Source organism: Gobio gobio (assembly GCF_949357685.1).
Source record: "Gobio gobio genome assembly, chromosome: 4".
Lineage (NCBI taxonomy): Eukaryota > Metazoa > Chordata > Actinopteri > Cypriniformes > Gobionidae > Gobio > Gobio gobio.
Genome location: NC_137100.1, coordinates 32,097,969 through 32,123,022, shown reverse-complemented (window position 1 = coordinate 32,123,022; position 25,054 = coordinate 32,097,969). Strand labels below are relative to the sequence as shown.

Below are 25,054 nucleotides of genomic sequence, written 5' to 3'. Positions count from 1 at the left end.
AAAGTTGATTAATGCACATTAAAAAAAAAAATCCTGCAAGCAATACATTCTCCATTATTTGAAAAAACAACAAACAAAACCTCGATGTGCTATATTTCAAACATAAACAAGGCTAACAACAACTCAGCATCCAGATGTAGATGTTTATTAATTAATTTCATACACAAGTGACATTGAAAACAGTAGGAAGTCCTGAGGTCATTTCTTCCATCCTCAGCCCCAGAAGCTAGCCGCATCCAAACTGCTCTTGATGTTGTTCTGATTCTCTCTCCTCTCCTTGGTCACCAGGTTGGCCTCACCCTTCTGCAGACGTCTTCTCTGAGCAGCCTTCTGCTGTTTGGTGAGCTGCCTCTTCACTTTCTGCCTGATGACCTCCTGTAGGGGCACATCCAACTCATTATCTTTATCCAACTCATACAACAATATAAATCTAACTAGCATCCTGAAAGCAAAAGTTAAATAAATGTTCTTTTTTTATTTACATTTCAAATACATTTTTACAGCAAGTGCAAATAGCCCGCCTTGTGGGCAGAGGCCATTTACACTAACCTCACCCACAAAAGTCAAGATGAGTCAGACAAAATTACAAAAGAAACCCATCTGATAACAGAAGCAGTGGCGTGGAGAGTAAAGAGGGTTGCCGATAGCTTTTGACGCAACCAACCTTTCAAATCCGCCTTTTTCCAAACTCATTCTTCTCCCTTTTACTATTGTATAATAGCTTGGAGACTTTTTAAAATTAAGAAAATATTCAAAAGGTGGAAATAAAGTATATAAAGTGCTAAACTGGTATTTAAATGGCCTATAATTGAAATTGGATGTGGTGTCCTCATGATAGTCAGATGGTCAGGCACATTGAGCGTGGTAATATGAACTGCACATGTCACGGTCAAAGCAATAGCTCCCTTTCTGGACCTTTGAGGACACTTTTACTTATTAGCAGGTTCAAAATAGTTAGGGGTAGATATAGGGGAGGGATTTAGGGATAGGGTCAAGTAATGTCCCAAAAAGGCAGCATCCATTTTAATAAATGTAAACACATACACTGAATTTGTTATCATTGCATACTGTTTTATAGCATACTTACTTATAATACTCTAAAGATGCAAATAGTATCAAGTATAAATAGCATCCAACAACTATTTACAATTAGCGCAAAAAAAATACTGCTATCACTATTTGCACTTAAATAGAATTTCCCTAGGAACTTTCCATTTATATATGCAAACCTAAAAAGTTTCACTGCATCATGCTTTGTGAATGAGGATGGAAACTTTTAACCACAGAATAAAATTCAAAGAGTTATACTTACTAGTGGAATTGTTGAACAACTGCCAACACTTCCAATGCTCATTTCACTGGTTGTTCTCCTCCTGTGCTCGTTCTCAAGGCTCAATTGGTCTCTGTGGGATCACATGCATCGTTTCATTATATGTAAGAATAATGGTTTTATATAAAGGAATCCTTCACACAGCAATCACAGGCTGTCAAGCATCAAAAGGGGCAAAAAAGCACAATACAAGTAATTTAAGGTCATAATTCACAGATAATCTGTTTCCACTGCAGCTCTCCAACCAAATATGCCACGTTGGGACCGATTGTGTCAGCTTGAAGAATGCTTGCATTAGGAAACCTACATTTTTCACAGGTAGCAAATATTTCTTAAAGGGATAGTTTAAATTAAATAAAAATTGTGTCATTTACCCTCATGTCGTTCCAAACCTATTACACTTTTCATATTTTTACACATTTTAAATTTCTATATTTGTCCATCCATTGAAAGTCCATGCACTCATTTTTTCAAGCTTCAAAAAGTCCATAAAGACATTGTAAATATAACCCATATTGTTGGGGATTGCCCCACTGAATGCTGGTGAATATGTTATTGACCGCTACAGAACTCTGGTCAGGGAGTCGGAGTCATCAGATTGAATTTGGCTGTTTATTGTACAAGATGTGACCATATACACATTAGTGAAGTTGAGGTAGTTTCTGAAATAAATAAAATAAACCAAATAAATACAGACTTTCTGCATACTGTTCAATACAATAACAGTACGATAAATTGCAGCCTCAAAAATAACCCCACATAATGCACGGATGCATAATTATAATCAAGAAATATATATTAGCATGAATCCGCAATAATAACAACTGTATAGTGCAATGAAATTGACAGAACCAACCAAATATAGATTATATATAAAATGAACTGGATCATTCATACAGGCAGTAATCATGACAGCCAGTGAAGGATAATATAACACTGGAAATGTTGCAGATAATAACTTTGTAAACATGAACTATACGAGCCGTGATGCTAGCGGGACGAATCCGCTCGTTAATCAGGATCAAATTACACTCAGAAAGATCGCTAAACATCAACATCGTCATTAAGCTGGTCTAACGTAGCACCGCTGTTATACAGTGTAACCATCTGGGTTATTAACAATATACATGTCAATAAACTTACTTCATCATGAACTTTCTCTTGCACATAAACGCTGCAGCTGAGTGAGATCGCGCGATCTGACTCCTCCGCTGGAGTAAGTGAATAGGCAGATACGCTAAGACTGTACGTGCTGGAAACGCTGCACTACGTTACTTACGCAAGTCATAACTTAAACCTCACACACACAGCCAACTTTAAACTTAAAGGAAGAGAATTCACAACAGCCGCCCCCACATTTGAACAGCAAATGGGTAATCAAGGGAATTCTCTAAAGGTCCTTAGTGTTCCCTTCTAATGTTGGCAACTTTATCAGCCGGGCAACTGGTCTGAGGTAAGTTTTACCATCAATGACAATTTCAGCAGTCCGCACACATCCGTCACTACTAGGCAATGTCTTTCGAACTCTGCCGATGGGCCACTGAGCTCTTGCGAGTTGGGGATCTACGATCAATACAACAGAGTCTGCTTCCAGATTTTCTGCTGATTTTTGCCACTTCTGTCGAGTCTGGAGAGTAGGCAGGTAGTTTCTCGTGAACTGTATCCAGAATTGGTCCACCATATTCTGGCAGTGACGCCATCTTCGCCGCCCCATATCTCCTAAAGTGTATGCCACCTGAGGAAGTGATGCATCCCGCCGCCCCATAAGGAGAATATTTGGAGTGATAGGATCAATGTCAGCGACGTCTGTTGACACATATCCAAGTGGTTTTGAATTAAGAATTCCCTCCACCTCCACTAGGACGGTGGACAGGACATCCTCTGTGACAGCTTGGGTTCCGACAGCTACCTGGAGAGCATTCTTTATGGAACGGACTTCACGTTCCCATATTCCGCCAAAGTGTGGAGCACCGGGGGGATTAAACTTGAAGTTAATCTGATATTTTGAAAGCTGAGTCTTGAGCTCTGGCTCCATCATTGAGAAAGCTTCCCGTAATTCTCTGTCAGCTCCGCGGAAGTTGGTGCCGCAATCCGAACGAATTTCGTGTGGTTTACCCCTTCTGGCTATGAACCGGCGGAGTGCAAGAAGGAAAGCGTCTGTATCCATCGAATTGAGGAGCTCAGTGTGAACTGCCCTAGTTGTGAGACATTTGAAGATCAGTCCCCAGCGTTTCTCATTCCGCCTTCCTATTTTGACCAAGTATGGGCCAAAGCAATCAACGCCGGTGGAGTAGAAAGGTGGACAGAGCAGTCGGAGGCGTTCTGGTGGCAAGTCTGCCATTTGGGGGACCTTTGGCTGTGCTCTCCAGCGCTGACAGGCCAGACAAAGAAGTTGATGGTGCTTTATAGCCTGGCGTCCTCTGAGAATCCAGTACTGTCTTCGTATCTCAGCATAGACTCTCTCTGCTCCTGGGTGTAGCAGTCGCTCATCAAACTCTTTGATAAGTAGCTTTGTTACTGCGTGTCTTGGGTCTAGCACAATGGGGTGGATTTGTTCTGGGTCTAAGTTTTCCAGCCTCCTTAAGCGGCCCCCAACTCTAATCATGTTAGTCAGTGGATCCCATTCCGGAGCAAGACTGACTAACCGACTATGTGCAGGAACTGGTTTCTGCGCCTGGAGGGCAGCAACTTCTTCGGGAAAACTCTGAAGTTGGCATGCTCTAAGCAGAACAGCTTCAGCTTCTCTACTGGTCACAGGCTCACTGTTTGTGGAGTTTGATGTGGACGCGCCTTGACTGTTTTGTTGAGTTGTCTCCACTAGTTCACGCCATGTGCTGAATTGTGTGGCGTCAGGGAGGTTGGAAGCAGTTTCCTGTGCCATTAAGCAGTAGCAGGAGAAGCCTTTCTGTTCAGAGACTCCCTCTGACTGTGCAACTTCAGGTTTCTTAGGCCAGTGCTCTGGGCTCTGTTTCAAGAATGGAGGCCCTTGACTCCATCGACAAGGCTCAGCCAAACTTCGGAGGGATGTACCTCTAGTTATGTCATCAGCTGGGTTCTCCTGCGTATTTACATACCTCCATGATCTGTGGTCTGTTAATTCCTGTATCTCGGAGATTCGTGTTCCCACGAACACTTTATATCGACAGGAGTCTGACTGAATCCACTCCAGCACAGTCATGGAGTCTGTCCACAGAATTGTCTGACCGATGGAGAGAGTCATCTCCTCCTTCACCAGTTTGGCCAGCTGAGCTCCAGCTAAGGCAGCGCAAAGCTCCAGGCGAGGTATAGACTGCTGCCTCTTAGGAGAAACCCTCGATCTAGCCATTACGAAGGAAACATGCACATCACTTCCAATTTGAACTGCCAAATATGCCACTGCCCCATATGCTCTTTCAGAGGCATCGCAGAACACATGGAGGGAACTGTGCTGTTCTGTTGCAGTTGTGGAAGCTGGTGTGTAACAGCGAGGAATGGATACTGCACGGAGATGTTTAAGCTCGCTTTCCCAGTTGATCCAGGAGGCCTGAAGGTTTGTGGGTAGATCCGAGTCATCCCAGTCTCTCTTTTTAGTCCACAACTGTTGGATGATCACCTTAGCCCTGGTGGTGAACGGTAATATGAACCCCAATGGATCATATTGAGATGCCAGCACCTGGTAGGCTGTTCTCATAGTCAGTGCTGCATGCTCAATGGGCCGGTAATGATAGCCAAGAGTATCAGTTGCACAGTTCCACCTGAGGCCCAATGTGGGCTCCACTGGGTCGACATGGGTTTGAACTAACCACTGTTCTGTGGCAGAGGAGCGGGCTTCAGCAGGAAGATGAGCGACCACGGCTGGGTGACTACTAGCCCACTGTCTGAGATCAAACCCTCCTTCTGCTAGCATACTGCGTAGTTGGTCCACTGTTTGTTTGGCTGCCAACACAGTAGGAAAACTTGTTAGGCAGTTGTCCACATAGAAGCTCTGATGTACCATGTCTTGCAACCCTGGATATTTGGCTTCCAAATTGTGAGCATGATGCTGCAGAGCAAAGATGGCACAGCATGGACTGCTTGTTGTACCGAAGGGTAGAACCTGCCATTCGTATACATCTGGAGGGTTCTCACTGTGTAGGTCTCTCCAGATGAAACGGAGAAAGGGTTTGTCTTTCGGCAGGAGACGGACCTGATGGAACATGCCCTTGATATCTGCACTTACAGCCACCTGATACTGCCTGAATCTTAGCAGGACGCCCAAAAGTGATGGTCCAAGTGCAGGACCTGGCAGGAGTTGATCATTAAGAGATAGACCATGGTGTGTGAACGAACAGTTGAAAACCAGTCTTGATTTGTTGTTATGGCTTACCAGATGGTGGGGTAGGTACCATGACTCCTCTGTCTGGGCTGCTTCTCTTTGGTTGAGCTTGGCTACGTATCCTGCTTCGATAAGCTTGGCAATCTCTCCTGAGTAGATTGAGGCCCTTTCAGAATCTTTCTGGAGTCTCCTTTCAGTGCTCCTCAGATTTGCAAGAACAGATTGCATGGAGCCTTTGAGTTTAAGAGCCCCTGGTTTCCACAAAAGAGGGGTGGCATAACGTTGTACACCCTTTACACTGACTTGTTTTGTTTGGGACTCAAGCAGCTGTATAGCCTCTTTGTCTTGTCTAGATCGGACAACCAGTTTTTCGTTGTGAAAGGGTAGCACGTCCAGTTGCCATAGCCTTTCCACATTTCTGTACAGAAGATCGTCTGGGTGAGCAGTGGAGAGAAAGAAACATTGCTGCAATGGTGAATGGTCTGTGGTGCACATTACTGCTCCTTGCAGAGCCCACCCGAGAGCTGTATGGACTGCTACTGGACCCCCTTTGGTGCCTTGGCGAATAGGCTCTTCTGCGGTAATGAGGTGAACTTGGTCTGAACCTATGAGCACCAGTGGACGTACCTTGTGAAATGGCTGTAGCGGAATTCCCCTTAGATGTGCATACCGTCTCTGAAGAGTCTGAACAGGGTATGACTGTTCCACCAGATCTAGACCAGAAGCTGTGAATGCTCCAAACACTTGATAGCGTTTCTCTGGGTTACCTCTTGGGGAGATTTCAAAGGTGACCCTGGAGCCACTGAGATGCGTAGTGTCAGGTCGGACGGTACGAAGGGCTAGAGTCTCAGGTTCACCTTTCAGCTGGAGCTGTTGGATGGCATTGGGTAGGATCATGGTGCGCTGTGCTCCGTCATCTAATATAGCATATGTCTCCAATGTCCTTGATTTGTGGTGTAGCAGAACTGGTACCACTTTCAGGAGGACTCTGCCAGATGTAATGGAGGGTAGGAGGTAGATACGACTCTCAGAGGTATCTGATAATGTTTCAGTTGCATGTCTTCGGGCCACACCATGAAGCACCTGAAGGTGGATACCACCACAGTCACCGCAGGGTTTCTTTAAACTGCATACTTCAGGTGCATGGGAACGAGCACATTTCCAGCAGCGCTGTCCCTCTGAGATCCATTTGCAAAGTTCATCAACTGACCGTTCTTTGATACTGTTGCATCGAGTGATGTAGTGGTCTTTGCTGCTACAGAAGAGACAGTTGACTTTGGGTGGCGTTCTCTTCTGAGACACCTTAGGACTGAGGTAGGCTTTAGCCTCTGTAGATGCTGCACCATGATACAAGGCTGTACTTTGGCTTCTAGGTTTAACCACAGTCTTCTCCTTTGGACTGATTAGAGATTTCTCGTATTGGTAGCGCTGCACTAACCTACTGGACAGTCTCTGTTGCTGAGCTTTGACTTGGAGCCATCCCGCAAAGTCTTGTAGGTTGTATGGGTTAATATTTGGTGAGTTGAGCTTCCCTTGCAACTGGAGAAACTCTATGAAGCCATCTCTTAAGTACTTGGGCAGCTTACTGAGCAAGCGATCTACATGCGAGCAGCAGTTCAACTCCATCCCTCTGGGCCCCTCCAAAGACAACAGCATGCTTACTAGGAGATGAACGCGGAGAGCGAAACTCTGGAAACTGCGAGCGTCATTCGATTTTACCTCTGGTGCTGTGAGGATTGCTGCTATTTCGCTCTGAGCCAGCTGGTGTGGTTGACCATATTGCAACTGAAGAGCTTGCATAGCTGCTGAATATGGGTATGGATGGTGGCGACAAGACTGTCCAATCATCTGTGCCTCAGGCAATTTGAGATGTTCCAGCAAGATGTGGTACTTGTATTTTTCATCTAGCTCTGCATGAGGTTCCAGAAGGTTGTCCAGTGCCAACTTCAGGTTAGCAAATTCCCTCTCGTTGTCATCCACAAAATCAGGAATCTTTGGTTGGGGAGCAGCATGTAAAGAGCGGTGAGGCACAAAGTATTCTGGTTGCTTCAGTGGCTGGTTCAATGACATTAGAGAATTGTCTGCACGGGCGGGCATGTTTACAACAGGAACTGAAGCGCTGTGCAGGGTTTGCGGCACTGACACCACTGGAGGCACTGGAGTATAATGAGGAATTGAAAAACGTGTAGGCAGCGTGTCGACAGGTTGTCGTGGAGAAGGTGCCACTGTGGTGTAGAGGTAAGGCACACTGGGATGCTGGTAGGTTGGCGTGGGAGCTACTAACTGAGGCTGCACCTGAGGCAGAACGGCATTTCCAGCATCGTCATAAGGGTAAAACTGTTTATTAAGCCGTAATGGCACAGTCTCTGCTCTTGTAGCATGGGCTACGGCGCCAGGTAACATCCCAGATGAAATTGGCGAGTACAAAGGGAGTGAAGCGACTGGCTGTATTGGCACAAAACCAGGGTTGAAGTGCTCTGCCGCTGCTGCAGGTGTACTTGAACTTATCTGTGTGGCACTCCCATGTCCCTGGGTAAGTAACTCAACATCAGGTGACTGTGATGCAGAGGTAGAATGACTGGAGGGAGGTGGATGTGAAGGAGTTACTAAATGAGATCTTAGTGGTGATGTAGCAGGCTTTTCAACTTGATCATCCTCCTCATCTTCTTCCTCCCTCAGGAACGATGTGATATGTTCCATCAGCTCTTTGCGCCGACGCTGTCGGTTTTCATATTGTTTAAGCTTACTGTGAAGCACAGTCATATCGGCAGCCTCATCCCTTTCCTTTTCAGAAATAGACTTCAAGATTTTCCTCAATGAACTCATGCTCAACATATCTAATGAACTTGTGTCCGGATGCTCACCCTGACTGGAGACTGGTCGTGACTGACTAGTTATGCCCACTGCGGCTGCTGCTCCTCTCTGCTCCGCTGGCACCTCTGCTGTAGGTGGGGAGGAAAGGGCAGGTCGGTGATGGCTATAGTCAAGAAGATATTCCTCCAGATGCTTGGGTGTGCGACGCTGCCGTGAGGGTCTGTCTGAAGTCTCAGCATGAGGGAATGAAGTTGATCGCTCTTCTGATGACATCACTGTAGTAGTCAATAGCTCCGGCTCGAAGGACCAATGTTGGGGATTGCCCCACTGAATGCTGGTGAATATGTTATTGACCGCTACAGAACTCTGGTCAGGGAGTCGGAGTCATCAGATTGAATTTGGCTGTTTATTGTACAAGATGTGACCATATACACATTAGTGAAGTTGAGGTAGTTTCTGAAATAAATAAAATAAACCAAATAAATACAGACTTTCTGCATACTGTTCAATACAATAACAGTACGATAAATTGCAGCCTCAAAAATAACCCCACATAATGCACGGATGCATAATTATAATCAAGAAATATATATTAGCATGAATCCGCAATAATAACAACTGTATAGTGCAATGAAATTGACAGAACCAACCAAATATAGATTATATATAAAATGAACTGGATCATTCATACAGGCAGTAATCATGACAGCCAGTGAAGGATAATATAACACTGGAAATGTTGCAGATAATAACTTTGTAAACATGAACTATACGAGCCGTGATGCTAGCGGGACGAATCCGCTCGTTAATCAGGATCAAATTACACTCAGAAAGATCGCTAAACATCAACATCGTCATTAAGCTGGTCTAACGTAGCACCGCTGTTATACAGTGTAACCATCTGGGTTATTAACAATATACATGTCAATAAACTTACTTCATCATGAACTTTCTCTTGCACATAAACGCTGCAGCTGAGTGAGATCGCGCGATCTGACTCCTCCGCTGGAGTAAGTGAATAGGCAGATACGCTAAGACTGTACGTGCTGGAAACGCTGCACTACGTTACTTACGCAAGTCATAACTTAAACCTCACACACACAGCCAACTTTAAACTTAAAGGAAGAGAATTCACAACACATATGAATAGGACAGTAAGTCTTTTTTTTTTAAGTCTTCTTAAAAAACAGTCACTTTATATGAAGAACAGAATTAATTTAGGCTTTTAGTTACATTTAAACACTGATCGACACACATCCATGGAGCACATCAAATACGATTAACTGAAGATCAGCTGCACTTGTACCTGATTCGAGTAAATTACAGAATGTTCATTTTTGGGTGAAATAACCCTTTAAGGATATAAGCCACATTATGAACGGTAGCTAAATAGCAGTGTGAAAAAGGTTACATGCATGCAATCAAGTTACGATATTAAAAATCATATATTTTTAGATATAAAAAGTCACATCACATCAAATAAATGACTTATAAAGTTCTCCTTACCTGAAAGGTCTGAATTCTTTGTTGCATGCAGAAAGGTCAACCAAATCAGGACACTCATCCTCCACCTCACCCTCACCCTCCTCATCCCTTCCCAAGTCTTTGGAAATGTCAGAAACAGTTTCTTTCTGAATGTCCTCTGTGGGGATCTCCTCTTGACATCGAGCTCCCTCGTTTTCCTCTGAGTCGTTTTCTTCTGATGGAGTCTCCTTACTGATTTTTAGCCCTTCCAGCTCAAGCAGGGCATGTTTATACTCCTCCATGCTGATAAAGTCCTCTGAGGCTGCCTGATGCGTGTCATCATCTGACTCTGAAGTTTCATCGTCTTCATCTCCACTGAGTCCTTCACCCTCTGGACCTTCAGGGTGGAGCAAACTGTCGTCCTGCTGCAGCTCCTTGGTGTAGCCACTAGCTGAGATCTCCACATCGAGCGAACATGCTTTTCTGCGTAGACGAATGTGTAAATTAGTTCGCTCTCTAAAGTCTAGACTATGCAATAAAGAAAGCTATTAGAAAAATTACCTGATATCTTTGAATGTTGGATAGAGTTCACTTTCGTAGTTGAATCTCCGGATGAAGAAATCTCGAATACACTTGACGTCTCGATCGAAGTACCTTTTGGGAAACAATTAAAAACGTAAAAATCACAGTGCGAGTGCTTATTATTAAATAATGATCTGTTTGTTATCCGGTAAGTCACCATTCTGCATTTGTATGTGAGGTGGAGACCATCTGAGGAAAGTCAATCATTGTTACGCGGTCGTTGTCGTCGAGCATGAGGTTAAATTCATTGAAGTCTCCGTGGATCAGGCCATGATTGGCAAGTTTGACTATTAGCTCCATGATTTCACTGTACAGTGTAGCAGCGTCTTGAATCTCTCGAATCTGACACCTATGTAAAGAATACAGCAACAGTCAATGCAAGTAAATAAATAAACAAAAAAATGGTGTTTCTATGTCCTTTCATATAAAGTATGGTACAAGATTAATTAATACAGCACACCACTGTACAGTTTTCAATGACCATGACATACAAATAAATATTTAATCTAAGAAAAAGTAGTGTGTAAGGAGTGTGTTCATCTAAAGCAAAGTTCAGGTAAACTCACAGCGGGTAACCATTAATGAGCCCCATAATCACTGCATGTCTGTTGTAGTCCACTGGCTTTGGAACAGGAAACCCTCGATCATATAATGCCTGTTGAAAAACAAGCAATTTTAAAATAAATCCAGACAAACATTAGCCTGAACAAGAACTAGGTGTTTTCTGGTCTTTATTTGGTTACATTTAGCTTTAATATATCAAAGTAAGCAACAGCTAGTAGCAAGTAAATCAATACCAAATAAATAGATTAATGTAAAATATCGATTTACATTCAAATTATTTCCGAAGAGAAGATTTGAATCATTATATGAGATTGGTTGAGAGGGTCAACAGGCAGTTATACAATTGGTTGGCATTACACAAATGACCCATTAGAATCAAGTATTGCAGAGTTGTACACAGACTCGACACAATTTATTTTTGGTTTTGGACAACATCAGTGGTTCTCAACCAATTTTGTTAAATTATATTAATTTTAAATTGCTTAACCCACACACTAAAATAAAGATGTACAACACTGAAGTGACGTAATATTAGTGAATTTATTTGTATTACAGCAGAAGTAATAAAGTAAAAGGAGGGCCTTCGAATATTGTCTTGGACAAAGTGGGGCTCTGGTGTCCAAAAGGCTGAGAACCATTGTGCTGCTATAAATGTAATGGATTTTGGATGGATGCAAATATAAATATGATTATTTTAATATTGGAAACAGATGAACTAAACCTAAAATCTGCAGTGAAAAAAGTATGGCGAAAGTACAGAAAATATCCTCTTGGAATATTTGGATATTACCTTCATGTATGCATACTCTTTCATGGCAGAGAGCCGGGACAGGTACAGCCATGACATACTGTGTCTGTGCTTGTGGTAATCTCTCTTATTCTTCAAGTTTCTGAAGGATGTCCTACCCAGTCTGTGAAGTTTCATAGCAAACTGCTCCCCCTCCGCATTTGCAACAATGTAAATGTCTGTAACATAAAACAAGTATAAGTCTCCTTTATAATAAGTGAAACTACTCTAGGATTAAGGGAGAATGGACAAAACAATGAATCATTAAACATGTGTGACTTCTTAATGCCAACAAATAAATTCTAATTAAAATGATCCTGACCTGACTCTTTGCCGACTCCCATCTGGTTTCCAACAGACAAAACAACATCCCTGGATGAAAGGGTCTTCAATGCCAGGTAATCATAGCCGCCGTAATTCAGCCGATACCCCTGCACAGCTACAGTGAGGAAAGACGGTCAAAGCTGCACTCATCCACAAAAACATAACTGAATGAAACTCAAGGATGATATCAAGCCTAACGCATTTACTTTTGCTGCGTTCATAGGCCAGCAGTTTGTGTTTGACCAGCTCCCGCAAAACCTTGTTGCATCCTCCATGTTTGAGACTGGCAATGGATGCAATCAGACTCACCGGGACGATTTCGTGATTCTTCATGCCCATTTCCACCTGTGTCCCAAAGAAATAAAAATAATGGCATAACGGAAACTTGATTACTGAATCATAATCTGATCTTTTAGATTGTGCTGACATCTAAGCAAACCTGTAATGCATCAAATATCAAGCACCAAATATTTTCTCTTCCCACAAAGCAAACTGAAATGTCATATAATTGTTTATAATTTATAATTACATTCTCTGAAATAGTTGACAACAGTACTTCAACGAAGTTCACCAATTTTCATAAACAGTATGTGAACTACAGGGGTTGAACAATGAAACTGAAACACCTGGTTTTAGACCCAATCATTTATTAGTATGATGTAGGGCCTCCTTTTTGAAGCCAATAGAGCATCAATTTGTCTTGGTAATGACAGATACAAGTCCTTCACAGTGGCCAGAGGGATTTTGAGCCATTCCTCTTCCAGAAAAGTGGCCAGGTTACAATGTGATGCTGGTGGAAGAATGCCTCAAATGCTGGATTGTTTGGTAGTCCTTGGCAGTGAGGCGCTCATCAAGCACAGTAGGGGCTGCCGCACTTATCTCACCCGTGCTTCACTCTGGGCACACAACAGTCCGGGTGTTGTGCCTCTTCTCCACACCGCAACTCCCACGGATGTGGGAAAGACAGAGTTTAGATTAAGCCAGGATTAGGCCTTTGTTCAATTAGAGCATTTAAGTAGCTTTTATAAACATGCCTTAGAAAAACATTACTGGTGTACATCTTAAGATAAAACAATGGATATTGCCCCTGTGGAGTTCCAGACGAACAGTTGGTGGGAACAGGAGTTGAGGTGTGCGTTTAATTCTACAGCGAGTTGGGCAGCTGTAGTTTTGTTTCTTGGATACAACCCGGGTTAATACCTGGACAATCCTTATAGAGCTTCCTCCTCGCCGACAGTTTCTGGTATGCTGACATTACTCCGGATACAAAGACTTGCTGTCCTGGTCACATATGAGCCAGCGACACCCGCTCCATGAATTTGTCCTCTTTTGAACTCTTCCCATTATGTTGTGTGGACTGCAATGTTTTATGTTCAGCTGTGCTTCTGCTCTGTTTAGTAAACCGTCACACTCTGACTCTGCTCTTACTGATGGAATGTAATGATGGCGTGAAACCTCCAACACACGCAAGTGTTTCACTGTCCAACTCCTGTATATTAAGTTATATGCCATGATACAACTGACAGTATTCAACATACATTTAGCTAAAGGGAGAATCTTTGTTTTGACACAGAATTTAGTTAAAATGACAGAAGGAAAAAAAGCTGCAAGCAGATTAATGGCTTATTTAAATTGGATACATACCGCTGTGAGAACTCTAAAATCATCTCTGGACAGATACCTCAGGATAACGACGTTTAATTTTCCCATGATGGCAACCCCGTTTCCACCCAATTTTATAAGGTTTCTACTTCTTGCAAATGTTTTGCAATGCGTTTTTAGTTCAACCAGCCATTCCACATGTGTAAACCGGAAGAACACAATATTTTGACGTCCACATCCCTGAAGTTGGCAGGTTCAGTGCTTCTCCTGGCGGCCTGGAGTAGAACTGCATGTGAAGCGTCGCAATGTTCTTGCACCATATCCACAAAACGAGCAAAACAACAATACAGAAGGATCTTGTATCTTGTCAAGTGAAATAACATAAACGACACAAAATAAAACAGTCAAGACGTGTAAAAGTTTTTAAAACTTTTTTTTAATGTTTTTAATTTTTTTTAATTCATTTATATTATCTACAAAGTAAAAGTTATTTTAACTTAACAGTTTTATAACGGTCAAGTCAAATGGGGTTTTGTCCTCAGATTAAATTAATAAATAATTTATCTGCATTTTTTTTGCCGAACATCTTCATTAATGGAAGTTTCTTGTGTTTAGTTTGGTTACAACCATTTTGTTTTATTGGTGTTGATTTACCCCAAGGTCTTGAGCACAGCTATAGCAGCAGCATTTAACAGTAATGTTAATACTGTCAATATACGGAAGAATTATCTTTAACTTAGAAGGTGCAGACAAAATGTTCCAGTTATTTATGCACAGTTCTCTCACTCATCTGGGCTTTTTTGTTATTGTTAGGACCCACTGCAAGAGTTCTAGTGTCACTGAAACATGTGAAAAACGATTCCTTGTTAAAACTCTTGTTTTTCTTTTCTTAAAAAAAAAAAGCCACAGTTCACATCTTTGCCTGTTAACGTTTCTTAAATCACTGGTGGTGTGTAGCAGTAGAGCAGCATGATGGAGGTTATCGTGGCCATTTAGGGGGGTGTTTAGAGAAAAGTAAGGATTGGTTGGCCATAATGTGGTGGGTGGGGCCAGATGGCTCTGCGAGGACCACTCAACTCGACTGCTGTTCTTTGATCTTTATCCTCTACATCTGCTGCTGATGGTGAGCTTGCACTGAAACACACAAAGATTTATTTTACACACTTGATAGCAAATTGACCAGAGAAATTTAAATACACCTTTACAACAATTAACATCACTAGTCATACAGTATGCAACTAAAGTTACAGGTAGAACAGAAATTTAAGATCACTATATATTAAAATGCACAAATAATAAAAGACAATAAGTTGGTTTGAAGATTATATGGAATGTGAAACCTCAACGGCTGATAATTTCATAAATCAAGATAATTTTTTTAGGGGTAATCAGCCATTTTCAGTAATTTTTAGGCCTGTCTGAAAATAGAACCTTGTTGGCAATAGGTGGTTGTTGAAATGTAAAAAATAATGGGAGAGGAGTTTGACTATTCATTCATTACATTGCACCTCGGGAAAATACCAAAACATTTTAGACAAGGATAAATACTAGTAGTATAGTAGTAGGAAAGCTATAATTAACTGAAAAATACTGTATCGAGAGACTCACATTTAATTAATAAATTAAAAATATATATATTGGGAAAAATGAATAATGTATATACATTTAGAAGTATTATATTGTATATCAAGATGTATGTTGAAAACGTACTGTGACCTGACATTGTAACACCCATGATGAACCTTAGATCTTTGTTTTCAATAAAAAAAGGGGAAAAAAGGTATTTTATTATTTTGTTAATTCAAAAAAAAAAAAATCTTAATAATAATAATAATTCTATTCATATTTAGATAAAACAAACATAGTTATACAATTTTTTTTGATTATACAAAATGATAATAATAATAAAAATAATAACATGATTATTATTATTATGATATAAATGTTTCTTATATTTATCTATATATAGAGATTTGTTTAATTTTTTTATTCTCTATGTGTTCAGTTGAGCTGAGATAAGCCCTTACCAGGGGTGAGAGTGTAGGAGTAGTGTGTGGCTGATGACACAGGGATGGGGTTGAGAGTGCCCTGGGGCAGCGCAGGTTGGGGGCCAGTAGGAGCCTGTGTAGCCATCAACATCATAGTGGGGGGGTGGGAAGGAGTGCCATGATGTTGAGGCACCATTCCTGACTGCATGTGGGCCTTTAGAGACATAGTGAATTAATATTTTCTGAGTATGTATTAGCATTTTTATAATCCTGGTGTCTGACTCACTAACACTCACCTGCTGCACATGAGCCATATGGTTAGGGTTGTAACCATGCTGCACCTGCTGGGGGTGGATATAGACGGTCTGCTGAGCAGAGGGGAAGCTGGCTTGAGGGGACTGAGGGTTGGGGCCGGGGGTCATGGAGGGCGGGGTGGGTGCCAGGGCAGAGTACATCTGCTGCTGTGGGGGGTTGCCCAGATGCATGGCCTGGGCTGCAGCCTGGTGCTGGGGATGCTGAACGGGGCTGGGGGCTGGATGGCTGCCACCATGCTGGTTACCCTGCTGCGGTTGTCCTGTCGGGGTGGCAGAGGGCTGAGGGTGCTGCGGATGAGGGTGCAGGGTGGAGCTTGGATGGGAAAACTGCTGAGGGATGGGGGTAGGTGACACTGAAACACAGAAAAAAACACAAGTACAAGCAGTTATAATGTTTGATAAAGTAAATCCAGTGAATGCGAATGTTAACAAATAATAACAAAAAGAAAGATATAATTATAAATTAATTACAACAACAAGAAATGACAGGAGGAAGAGCAGTCTACCGCTAAAATAGGTTTATATAAAAAAAAAAATAGCATCTTATTTTCCTTTATTCCAGAAGTCATTAATGTGTGGCTCATTACAAATACCAACATACATTTCAGTAGCAACAAGCTATTTAGAGGCAACAAAAAGTGACTAAATTTATCACAGTGTGACAATAAAAGGGTAAAGTCTTGTCTTTGTGCTGGGGGGAGTTCTTACCATACATAGTATGCGTCTGCTCACCATACTGATTGGTGGAGGAAGAGACCAGGCTGGGCTGAGCATGGCCAGGAGGGGTGATCATCCTCGCACTGCCCTGAATCATTGGACTGAACACATGCTGGGCCTGAAACACATAAACATCATATTAAATGACGTTCACTTTTCTTGTTTAAGACATCATTTATAAATATTATCTGTCCAAAAGAGTTTCTTTAAAGACCCAGATACAGGATTTTTTTTTTTTATTTGGCGAAAATTGAATACATTAAATCCATACAACCAGAATATTATTAAACGGATTAATGGTCTCCAAGGTAGTACCTTTAAGAAAAAATACTTTGTATGTGTTTATCTTGAATAATGGGGAAAAAAATTTGTACAAATGTTATCCAGTCAATTCAAGGATGTCACATGCCCATAAAACAGCTTTTAAAAGAATTCAAAGTATCCGAACAAACCACAACAATGTTTTAAGCAAAAGAATCAAAGATTCTTAAACTTCCCACCATTGTTTGTTGGTATCTTTTCAGCATTTCAGTTCTGGGGCCCGTTTCAATAAGGAGGTTCAACCAACTCCGAGTTTAAACCTGAACTCTGAGTTGACTTACTCTGAGATGGGAAACTCTGAGTTTTGGGTTTCAGAACAGCTGAATTGAGGTAGTTCAATCAACTCTGAGTAGACTGACTCTGAGTTAAGCTCATGCACTCCAACTATGAAAAGCCACGATCAATGGAGTTTCGAAATTACGATTCACCATGGCAACAGCACCCAACAAAAAGATGTTTGCATACTTCCGGGACAATATGTAAATTTAATTCTTAATAAGTTTAATTTTCATGGTATCCAAAAGGCAAAAAAAGAATGCGGCAGCAGCTAAAAATAAAAAACATAAAAACATAAATCAGGTATTCAGGTAAAGCTTTAAGCATAAAATGTTCATGGGTGTTGGTTTAATGACTTTACAAACATTTGACATATTAAATAAATATCATTCAGTGTCCAGTGTGCAGCAGCTTTTCCCACATAGACCCTTTTCACCGACTGTGATGACGTGTTTTATTGGTCATCAATATCGTAAATCCTGCAACGTTTTTTGTATTTTCTGTGTTTTTTTTGTTTGTTTTTTGTATGTACATTTATAACACTAATACTTTGTATTATATTACTTTTGCATCAAATTACAAAAAATAAATAAAAAAGTTACTGCTGCTGTGAGGGTGTTTCTAATACAGCGTCTATGGGAGTTATGGTAAAAAAGTATATATTTTTCTTTTTTCACTTCCGTCATCAATCTCACTCTATTTTCCCCCTCTTTTTGAAAGTTGTGAAATAACTATTGTGGAGTTTTTCTTTTGCTATTTGAGCAAATGGGGACACAAAAATATATATTTAATGTATTCTCTCATTCACCGCTATAAAAGTTAACCCAACTATGACGACTTCAGCTTCGGAAACCCAGAAATGTGAAAAGGGTCTATGCTCTTTTCACATAATGAAATATGCTCTGATCCCACCCGTTATTTATTAATTAGGGTAATGACATTAACATTTGACTTCTACTCAGGCCAGCCAAACACCAGCACCACTGACAGATGAAGAGGAGATGGAGGAAGAATGTTAACATCCAACAGGAAAAAGAATAAAGTATTTGTAGGAAATAAAGATGACCATAACATTTTTTAAATAAATGTATTTAACAGCTGTGGTGGGGGTTATGGCATATATACGACATACGACAAAAAACGACAAAATACTCAAGAAAAGCATTTGTGCAGTTTGAATAAATGACTGAATAAAGTATTTAAACACCGCTGGCGCTTTAAAAAGGGGGAGGAGACCGAAAGAAACTCCTGACCAGGTTAAGTTCACAGAGTAAGTTACCGTGGTAACTGACTCTGAGTATAAGTTACCTCTCTTTCAGAAACTGGCTTGACTTACCCTGCTTTCTCTGGTTTAACATACCTCCCATTCTAAAACAGAAAACCCAGAGTTTCCCTCATTTCAGGGTCAACATACTCTCTAGGGCTGTAATCAACCAAAGAAAATCTTGGTCGACTGAAGTCCTGAAATTTTCGACTAAAAATCGACTAAAATGACGTTAGGAAAAAAAAACGTTAAATGAATAAGCTGTGCACTGTGCGCAGTACTTGGAAGCCTTGTTGTCTGCCTAAATTAATTATAAATAAACATAAAAAACTAGTAGGCTATTTGCAGAATATTAAATAGTTTTTGACCTGATTATTTTGCACTGAAATGAGTCTGACACACGAGTCTGTCGGCTCTGACAGCATTGCATCACGTGCACCTGCGCAATATCATAGTACTATATTTTCGGAAGTCAGGCTATGTGTTGTCAACTAGATATCATCACAAGAACGTTTTAGGAATATGCAACATAATTTAGACAATTGTTTTTGTCATATGTATTATAATTGACAGACATCATTTCAGCCGCTCTGTGCAGCTCGAACAGGAGCTCAGCTCAGCTTCGCGGCTGAGACACGAATAGACTATTAACTTAAAGCTTTTACTCTTAAACACAAAAGGCACGTCCACTTTAATAAAAAAGGAATATTTATTAAAGGGTTAGTTCACCCAAAAATGAAAAGTCTGTCATTAATTACTCACCCTCATGTCGTTGGACACCCGTAAGACCTCCGTTCATATTCGGAACACAAATGAAGATATTTTTGTTGAAAGCTGATGCTGAGAAAGGCTTCAGATAGGCCTCCATTGGCATTCAGTACATTGACACTTCCAAGATCCATGAAAGGCACTTAAAACGTCGTTACAAAGTCTATCTCACCACAGTGGCTCTACAATAACTTTACGATGCGACGACAATAGTTTTTGTGCGCAAAAAAAAATCAAAATAACACCTTTAACCAACTTGTTCTCGACTTCCGTGTGTGCCTCCACGACGCATGCGCGAGAATATGACGTAGCGCTGGCGTTCGGGAATCCATGAAATACACACTTTAACCCCATTTTGAGAACTACCCCGAGACCTAAAGCACGATCAATGTAGAATCCAACAGCTTAGACACGCGCGTCTTCCTCTGCTCGTAAACAAACCGCTTCTGGGTCATATGTCCGAACGCCGGATCTGCGTCATATTCTCGCGCATGCGTCGTGGAGGCATACACGGAAGTCGAGAACAAGTTGGTTAAAGGTGTTATTTTGATTTTTTTTTGCGCACAAAAACTATTGTCGTCGCATCGTAAAGTTATTGTAGAGCAACTGTTGTGAGATGGACTTTATAACGACGTTTTAAGTGCCTTTCATGGATCTTGGAAGTGTCAATGTACTGAATGCCAATGGAGGCCTGTCTGAAGCCTTTCTCAGCATCAGCTTTACACTAAAATATCTTCATTTGTGTTCCGAATATGAACGGATGTTTTACGGGTGTCCAACGACATGAGGGTGAGTAATTAATGACAGAATTTTCATTTTTGGGTGAACTAACCCTTTAAACAAGCCAGATCAAGAGCAGAAAAAACGCTCTCACAATTAAATAAATAATATACAAGAAAACTAGCCTTCTTCAATCTGTCTCTCTTCTCCAGTGGGTTGGGCTAATCCAAAAGAAGTGGAAACAATGGGGGTGTTCTGAAGACAGACTGTTACCTGTGAAACAGGGTTGCTCTGAAAACACCCCCATTAGCAATTAGTGCTTTCCACCTGATGAAAATGAACGCGGCGCGGCAAAACTGATGAAATGCACGCAGCAAAACTAATGAAATGAATGTGGCTCTGCAAAACTGATGAAATGAACGCTGCAAAACTGACAGTACAGATCCACTTAGCGCGGTGTTGTGACGCTTCCCCTCATGTGTATGTTGATGGGCGTTCCTCAAGTTTACCGCTATGGGTGTGCGTTTGAGCCAGCGGTAATGAAAAACAAAGGACCCGCGAGAGATTTCTCTTCGCCAGCTGGCTGGGCTAATCCAAAAGAAGTGAAAACAATGGGGGTGTTCTGAAGGCAGACTGTTACCTGTGAAACAGGGGTTCTCTCAAAACACCCCCATTAGCAATTAGTGCTTTCCACCTGATGAAATGAACGCGGCGCGGCAAAACTGATTAAATGAACGCAGCAAAACTAATGAAATGAACGGAATTTTGGTCGAGCCAGAACGTATCGACTAATAATCGACTAATCGACTGGGAGATTACAGCCCTAATACTCTCACTTAACCTCCTTTCTGAAACAGGCCCCAGATCTTAGAAAGAGGAATACCGTGTTCACAAATACTAAATATTTTATGTTTTTAGCCTAAGATTGTCAAAGACACCACATTTTAAAAGGCCCAAGTTGTGTCCAAAAATCACATACTGTACAAGTTGGTACTACATTTGAGTACATTCTTAAAAATAAAAAAAATTGGTACAATCTATATCAGGGGTGTCCAAAGTCGGTCCTGGAGGGCCACTGTCCTGCAGAGTTTAGCTCCAACTTGCCTCAACACACCTGTCTGGAAGTTTCTAGTATGCCTAATAAGACCTTGATTAGCTGGTACAGGTGAGTTTAATTGGGGTTGGGGGTAAACTCTGCCGGACAGTGGCCCTCCAGGAGCAGGACTGGACACCCCTGGTCTATATAGTATGAATGAAGTCCGGGTGTACTACATCCGTCATGTTGTCTTTGTCATGTGACCTACAGCATCAGTTATATCACTGTCATTCAAAACTCCTCTTCCGTAGCCTCAAGGAATTGTAAAGTGTCTATAGGATGCAAACTTCAGAATCTCAATGGATGTATTAAGCCATTCGTGAACTTTTCACTCACTGTTTTAGGGAGGTAGGTATAGTGTTAATTTAGTCAGACGAGACGAGACTAAATATGTTCGTCAACAACCTTTTTTTCCATGACGAAGACGAGACAGCACCAATGTACAAAAACGCAGACTAAGACTTAAATTAACATGCATTATTGTTGACGAAAAAAGACGAGACTAAAATGTTTTGCATAAAATAAAAACTAAGATAAAATCTCTCTTCATTTTCTCTTCAAAATGGCAGATCAAGCGCAGGGAGCTGTGTAGTGGAGATTGTCTTTTCCTGTTGGTCCCGGCCTTGATTTTCTGTGGCGTTTGAATTTTTGTTTCCTGAGAGGATCAGGCTCCATTGTTTTCTTTCTTCTGCTGAAGGTGCCCAGTAGCTTCTCAGGCTTGTTTCAGACTTGTGCCCTGTGACAGACATGATTTGCCTGCTCTCCAGCCCTGCTTCAGACAGTATTTGAACTGCTGTGCTTCTTAATGAATGGTTGGTGTATCTTTTGGATAACCCCACTGCCTCGCAGATGCAAGGAAGCATATTTCCGAGGTAGTTCACACCCATGGGTTCGTGAGAATACCAGAACTCTCGCCTGTCAAGCTCCTCCTGTGTCGCTTTCAGAGGATGAAGATAGAAGGATGTGGCATCAGGTGGGCATTTAGTGAGGTACTTTTTGAAGCTTTTAACTGGGCAAAGGGGGTCACTTGTGTTGGCAGACATGAATCCTCGGTAACAGTCTTTTTTGGGATCGTTGGGCTTTTTGTGGTTTTTTGTTTCTGCATTATAAGACAAGCAAACAAATTCACCTCCATTTTCATCTTTTTTAATAACGAATGAATGCTGTCTTAACTCTCGATTTCCCTCACGCCCCCTCCTCGCCAGGTTCAGCTGAATGTCAAACCAGACCTTGCGAACCAGTCCGGCTGCTGTGTCTGGTGACAGATACGGAGAGTGACGAATGCGCTGTATTTCAGCAGTGGAGATGGGAGGATGATGAGTACTGACGTCTTTCCCAGCCTTTCGAAACTTTTTGAGGACGGCCCTGAATACGTCGTTGGATGACTTAAATTCCGATTGACCAATGATGTTGTATTTGGATATATAGCGGTTCAGTCCAGCTCTAAGGGAAATAAAACTTGACACTGAATACTCTGCGCCGGATGCATTTCGGACAGTGGCATAGAAAGCTCGCAGCAGGGTATTTAAAGTGGATGCCCCCTCTCTCTCTACCTCATCCAGAGACGTATTTTTGGCTTTAAGCCAGTCGTTAAACACATTAACTGCCCAAGCTGTTGTTTTTTTGGTGTTTTCTTTGTGTTTTTCTCCCTCGAGTATGTCTAGCTGTTCTTCGCTAATCATTTTATGTCTTTTGTTGTTGCCGGCTGTCTTTGATGTCCGCTTCCGTTTATGTTGTTCTTCATCTGGACCGTCTAATACTCCTGCCGCCCATTTGTTGAACGTTTTATAGTTCCCGTAAATACTAAAATTAACTTTTGGAAAATCGTCTGTCATGGTGTTTATTTTTAGTCCTGTAATTTCCGTTATTACAGTTAACTATGCGAAGTGATATGGAACTGTAATGCGGTCAAGAGCTGCCTGGAACTACGTTCGCTGTGCGTCTCCCAGAAAATAATTGCACACCTCAGAACGTTCATCAACCAATCAGATTCAAGCATTCAACGGCCCCGTAGTATAAGCAGGTTACATGTATTTTATGTAACTTATTTTGCCACACAATATATAGAGTTTTCCTTTGACTAAAACTAGACTAAAATGACAAGACTTTTAGTCGACTAAAACTTGACTAAGATACCTTGAGTTGTCTTTTGACTAAAACTAGACTAAAATTATGAGACTTTTAGTCGAATAAAACTTGACTAACAAAAAAAGATATGTGAATGACTAAATATGACTAAAACTAACAAGGACATTTGGCACTAGACTAAGACTAAATTAAACATAGGTGACAAAATTAACATTAGGTAGGTAGGGAAGAAAGCATATTTGGACACAGGGTCAATCTTTAAAAAAAAACATTTTTGGTTGTGTTCATCCTTTATTTCTCTGCTTTAGTAATTCCTCGTTAGAAATAATAGCCTCAAAAGTTACTGTACCTGGGACTGGTAGTGGGACATCTGTTGTACCAGAGGTTGACTAGCAAACTGCTGGGGGCTACAAGTGAAGTATTGGGTGGAGTAGGCTGGGTTCTGTGCCACGATGGGCGGCCCAGCAGCTGTAGCTGGATGCATCATTGTAGATGTGCCAGGTGGGTGATGCTGGTCTGGCCTTTGCTGTGGCATGTTCGGTACTGCAAGCAGATACAGCAAAAGAAGAGAGAATGAAAAGGGCATATTGCCTTAAATCACTACAGATTGAGAGAACAGCATGACAAACTATTTTATACAGATCGTATTTCCAAAATGCCAAACAATATACAAAAATCAATACACAAGAATATATAGTCACATTGAAAAAGCTCATGACTAGAGTAGATGCAAAACAGCCTTAATCAATATTTGAAAGCAGCTTTAAAAAGCATGCACAGTTCCACACTGAGAGAGAAGCATTCTCACCTTTACCTGGTCTGTAGGGCTTGGTCTGGCTCATGGTCATATGAGGAACCTGAACATGGTACATGGCTGGAGGCTAAAGGATGAGGAGCAGAACTTGAGATGCAGAATTACATACATGTTCTTGTTTTTACTTAGTTCACAGTCTTGAACACTTGCTTAATACATTTTAAGACTATCATGCATCATATTCTGTTGATCACTTCTGTAATTTACTTTTAGCACTTTCTCTTCTAGTCTCAAAGTGCGTACAGGAAAAAGCTATTTGTACACATTTTCAGTGTTTTAGATCAATGTTGAACCCTACATTCTCAAAGTTTCTCAAAGACTGGATTTTTCAGATGTGCCAAGAGTCTAACCCAGAAAAATTGTGTCCTCTACAGCTGATGGGTTGTTAAATACAATGAGATACACACACATCAATGCTTTTGAAAAAAGACTGACAAATCCACACAACATTCTGGCTTTTTCCTGTTCTGGTCAAGGGTTCATGCAAACAAATCTTCAATGCTCTAACTGTCTAACAGATGAAGGAAAATGTTAAAACAAAAATTCATTTTGAAGCAAAAAAAAAAAAAAAAAACCCCTGCTCATTCAGAGTACTGAAAAATCCTAATTAATGAGGTAAACTAATAAACAGTTGAGAAAATTGACAACAGTATTGAAATATAATAAGGGATAATCCACGGCTAGATGTGCACTTAAACAATTCTAATGCACGACGTGGAGGCAAATAACCAAATCAATTGTTTAATGCATTGCTAGCCGTGGATTATCCCGCTTATACCATGGTCATTTGCCAGCATTGACAACTTAAAGCTGTTATTGTTGTTTGCAGCGCAATACTAGACCGGAAGGGTAAAAATTACGGTTATTTTCGTCAGTTACAACTCGTTAGATCTGGCATTCTGCCCGCTTTGAATCAGACACAGTGAT

The 25,054-nt window shown here is 41.2% G+C and overlaps 2 protein-coding genes across 8 annotated transcripts in view; both read right to left on the bottom strand.

Annotated features, from left to right (window-relative positions):
- Positions 1-129: 129 nt before the first annotated feature.
- On the bottom strand, positions 130-14,012 carry riok2 (RIO kinase 2 (yeast)). The gene is made up of 10 exons (XM_079814996.1): positions 13,804-14,012; positions 12,366-12,504; positions 12,158-12,274; positions 11,839-12,014; positions 11,051-11,139; positions 10,642-10,833; positions 10,464-10,556; positions 9,945-10,385; positions 1,313-1,403; positions 130-375 (listed from the first exon to the last, which is right to left on the bottom strand). The coding sequence occupies exons 1-10, from the start codon at positions 13,867-13,869 to the stop codon at positions 214-216; spliced, it is 1,566 nt and encodes a 521-aa protein (XP_079671122.1). The 5' UTR covers positions 13,870-14,012; the 3' UTR covers positions 130-213.
- A 206-nt stretch (positions 14,013-14,218) lies between these two features.
- Positions 14,219-25,054, bottom strand: part of atxn2 (ataxin 2) — a 36,249-nt gene continuing 25,413 nt past the window's right edge. For 4 of the 7 annotated variants that reach the window (XM_079815121.1, XM_079815123.1, XM_079815125.1 and 1 more), the window contains 6 exons: positions 24,122-24,194; positions 23,663-23,856; positions 16,772-16,898; positions 16,046-16,416; positions 15,789-15,963; positions 14,219-14,895 (listed from right to left, as the gene is read on the bottom strand). In XM_079815121.1, coding sequence (XP_079671247.1) covers positions 14,867-14,895; positions 15,789-15,963; positions 16,046-16,416; positions 16,772-16,898; positions 23,663-23,856; positions 24,122-24,194 — 969 coding nt within the window. In that variant the 3' untranslated portion in view covers positions 14,219-14,866. The remainder of the gene's footprint in view (positions 14,896-15,788; positions 15,964-16,045; positions 16,417-16,771; positions 16,899-23,662; positions 23,857-24,121; positions 24,195-25,054) is intronic. The other 3 variants (XM_079815122.1, XM_079815124.1, XM_079815126.1) reach the window with 1 other exon arrangement.